Raw genomic sequence first — 3739 nt, forward strand, 5'->3', positions numbered from 1 at the left:
ATAACATAAAGGACTGACTTGGACTCAACTCTAATCTAATCCAAGTCGACCCACCAGAGGGAAATGTTGTCCTATCATATACACATATGCCATATATTATGATGTTCTATTTAGGCCACAGGACCAAAAGTTCCCGTTGCTAAGAAAAACAAAAGTTCAAATTAACATTATGACACGTCAGTCTTGCCACGAAATGTTTCCACGTATGTGTATTCATACCAAAAAAAAAAAAAAAAAAGCGGTAGGGACAGTGTGTGAAAGCCAATTGGTGCAAAGCCAAGGTTAAGAGAGCAACCGTTCTCTATATATTAAAGATGAAGCTCCTCAAATTAGATGCCACAGATGAACGACTAAATTATAAAACCACAACATGAAGAGTTTAGTTGGTTATGCTCTGGTAATGGAGAGGCACAAGCCTTATATTGCCATGCTCTTCATACAATTTGTGTATGCAGGTATGGCCTTGTTCTCTAAGGCGGCAATGGCCAAGGGAATGAACCCTTTTGTGTTTGTGGTTTATCGTCAAGCTTTCGCCTCCCTCGCCTTGGCTCCATTTGCTTTCTTCTTTGAAAGGTTTGTTCATAAGCTTCCATTTGTAGCATACATCTCTCTACACTTTTCAGTGGTGGTTTAATTTATCTTCTGAATTTTTCAGTTCAAAAGACGCTCCTCTGTCGTACACCTTACTCTGCAAGATTTTCTTCATTTCCTTATCTGGGTACGAACTTGGTTATGCTCTCTCTCCTCATCAACAATATTTCAATTAAATTCTCTAACATACATAATAATTTTTCCAGGATTACCCTGAGTTTAAATCTTTACTATGTTGCAATCAACTACACCTCTGCAACGTTTGCTGCAGCCACCACCACAACAATTCCAGCAATTACCTTTGTCATGGCGGTTTTTTTAAGGTAATTATTTAATAATTAACTATGATATTTTTAGCTAATTACATGGATCAAGTGCTTCTTCTTTTTATGTCATTGAAACACAAATGGTTTTGAAATTTTTGGGCAGGATGGAAAGCATTTCTATGAAACATTTGTATGGTGTGGCCAAGGTGTTGGGTTCTCTCACAAGCCTTTCAGGGGCATTGGTGTTTGCTTTAGTTAAGGGGCCTTCCATAAAGTTCACGAATTGGTATCCATCACATCATCAGACACAAATTTCAGACTCATCATCTTCCTCCAGAGTGGACTGGATAAAAGGTTCCTTGTTCATGATTTCAGCCAATACTGCCTGGTCTTTGTGGCTAATTTTGCAGGTGCACATCATTAATCGTTAGCATTATTTATTTATTTATTATTTTAAACAGTTTAATTAAGCTGGAATAATTTATTTTCTTTTGTAGAATTTATATATATATATATATATTTTTTATTGCCCTTGAACTAGCCAGTGCTTCTTTTCTAGGGTCCCATTGTCAAGCAATATCCGGCAAAGTTGAGGCTTACCACTCTGCAATGCTTCTTTAGCTGCATCCAATCATCATTTTTGGCCATTGCAATTGAGAGAAACCCATCAGCTTGGAAGATTGGATGGGACATTCATCTTCTCTCTGTTTTCTATTGTGTAAGTCATTTTTATCCACCCAACTAGAAAAAAAAAAAAAAAAAAAACGAGTATGTATAACTTTTTTCTCTTGTACTAAGCTATCACATGATAAACATACAGAAATTGTTGTGAGAACAACGTTGTATGCATCCATATAACTTTTCAAGCAACAAATACGTATAACTTTTCGGACAAACACTTCCATCTATACGCAAAATAAATGATGAATTTTTTTTAAAGTTCTAACTGAGCCACTTGTATAATGTCGGTTAGACTGGTAATTAAGCTATTGAAGGTACAATTTAGAAATTTTCTTGGGTAAATTTATATATGGTTCATATTCCCTCCAAAGAGATAGGCTCATCTTTTGACTTATTGATATGAACACAGTGGTCATCATCTATGTGATTATGAGATCAAATATTGACAGCTGGTTCTTGTTTATATGTATATAAATTTTTTCCACATGTACATGTAACATGTAACATGTCTATGCACAATAGAAACTAGAAAACACCATAGAGAAGTTAAAATGGAAGTGGTAGAAGTTGGAAGAGAAAAAAGTAGAAATTCGGAAGTGGGAGATTGAAAGTGGGTGTGGTATGATTTATTCAATATATTGCTTTGGTATTTAAACTTATCATAAGCTCATGTGCTTTTTAAAAAAAACATTTCAGTTCAAATTTTTACTTTTTACTTTTTTGTTAGAAATATAGGGAAAATACAAGGAGAAAATAGTGAAATAAGGGTTTAGGGTTTAATATTTTGGCGGCTCCGTGCAAAGTGAGATGTTGAGTCTCTATAACTTTTACTTTTTACTTTTTATTTCTCCCTACGCTCTTCCATCAGTCTCCCTCAACCATTTTTCTTTTCTCCTTCTCTCTCTACTACAACGTAAAAATTAAAAATAAAACGGTTACCAAACAGACCCTCATTTAATATGAAGAATGACATAATTGAAATTTATACTGTCTGAATATTTTCTTAATAATAGTATAGATATAGATATAGATATAGATATAGATATATATAAGTAGTGTCTCATGACGATGGGTGATGTTGCAGGGTGTAATTGTGACTGGAATTACCTACTGGCTGCAAGTTTGGGCCATAGAGAAGAAAGGCCCAGTTTTCACATCAATGTTCACTCCTTTAGCACTGCTTATAACAGCTATCTTCTCAGCAATCATGTGGAAAGAAGCCCTTCACTGGGGAAGGTAATTTCCACCGATTTATATAATAGGTCATTTAAACGGAGATCTAATTATGATTGGTAACGAATGAATATCACAGGGAGTAATCTTAACAAAATCAGAATTATGAGACTTGTCTTGGTTGATTTGTTGCAGCATTGGTGGAGGCGTGTTGCTTGTTGTGGGTCTGTATAGCGTTTTGTGGGGAAAGGACAAAGAGGACAGGAAAAGCGAAGAAAGTGAACAGAAACAAGAAAGCAAGGAGGAAGTGGTATGAGAGTGCATTATTAGTCGATGGGGATGGGATTGTAGCAAATTCGATTGGATGAATAAAAGGCATTCCCACGATGAATGTTTGTCATGAACACACATTTGATTAAAGCAGGAATCATCTCTTTTTGTAACTATCAATCGAGGGCTAAAGTTTCCCTTTATTTTCTTTTTCTTGTCTAAATTTGTGTTGCAAAAGTTAAATGTATATAGGCTTTGTTTGTGCTAGAGTCCCCGTTTCTATATGAGATGCGTACTTATGAATTTTTAGAACATTTCCAAATTGGTTTTTTCATTTTTTATTCGTAGTCACGTGATATGAATGAAATCATTGAATTCATCTAGAACACTCACTAATTTGAGCTTCAAAATGTTTTCGTGCAAGTATCCCTTTTTTGTCTCATTGGTGACAAGTGAATATGATATCATGCTTCTCAAATATCTATAGAAAAAGCTTTAGCCAAATAATAGCGAACAGCTTGTTGTTTCACCAATTTAAGCTTGCATGGTTCTTTTTGGTAAAAAAAAAAAGCTTACATGGTTCAATCGTTCATGAAATAAAAGCTCTAGGTCTAATATGGGCTTTAGCCAATAGGGAGATGCTATAATAATGAAAGAGGGATTTCGGGTTTGAATGAGGTGTTCAATCCAACCATCCAATTATTAAAAAAAATATAAATTCAATATTTTTTCTCTCTTATCGGGTAACGTTGGGTCTG

General features: G+C 34.9%; 1 protein-coding gene across 1 annotated transcript; it reads left to right on the top strand.

Annotated features, from left to right (window-relative positions):
• On the top strand, nucleotides 306-3303 carry LOC18768159 (WAT1-related protein At1g43650). The gene is made up of 7 exons (XM_007200290.2): nucleotides 306-573; nucleotides 656-718; nucleotides 798-914; nucleotides 1021-1267; nucleotides 1417-1575; nucleotides 2623-2774; nucleotides 2907-3303. Exons 1-7 carry the CDS (start codon nucleotides 371-373, stop codon nucleotides 3025-3027), a joined length of 1062 nt encoding a protein of 353 aa, XP_007200352.2. The 5' UTR covers nucleotides 306-370; the 3' UTR covers nucleotides 3028-3303.

The sequence above is a fragment of the Prunus persica genome, chromosome G8, assembly GCF_000346465.2.
Source record: "Prunus persica cultivar Lovell chromosome G8, Prunus_persica_NCBIv2, whole genome shotgun sequence".
NCBI classification, from domain to species: domain Eukaryota; kingdom Viridiplantae; phylum Streptophyta; class Magnoliopsida; order Rosales; family Rosaceae; genus Prunus; species Prunus persica.

Bases quoted from the DNA above. Each gene is read 5' to 3' on its own strand.
- LOC18768159 (XM_007200290.2), top strand. From the start codon at position 371: ATGAAGAGTTTAGTTGGTTATGCTCTGGTAATGGAGAGGCACAAGCCT. The intron at 719-797 runs GTACGAACTTGG...TAATTTTTCCAG, and splicing joins TTCTTCATTTCCTTATCTGG to GATTACCCTGAGTTTAAATC. The intron at 1,576-2,622 runs GTAAGTCATTTT...GTGATGTTGCAG, and splicing joins TTCTCTCTGTTTTCTATTGT to GGTGTAATTGTGACTGGAAT.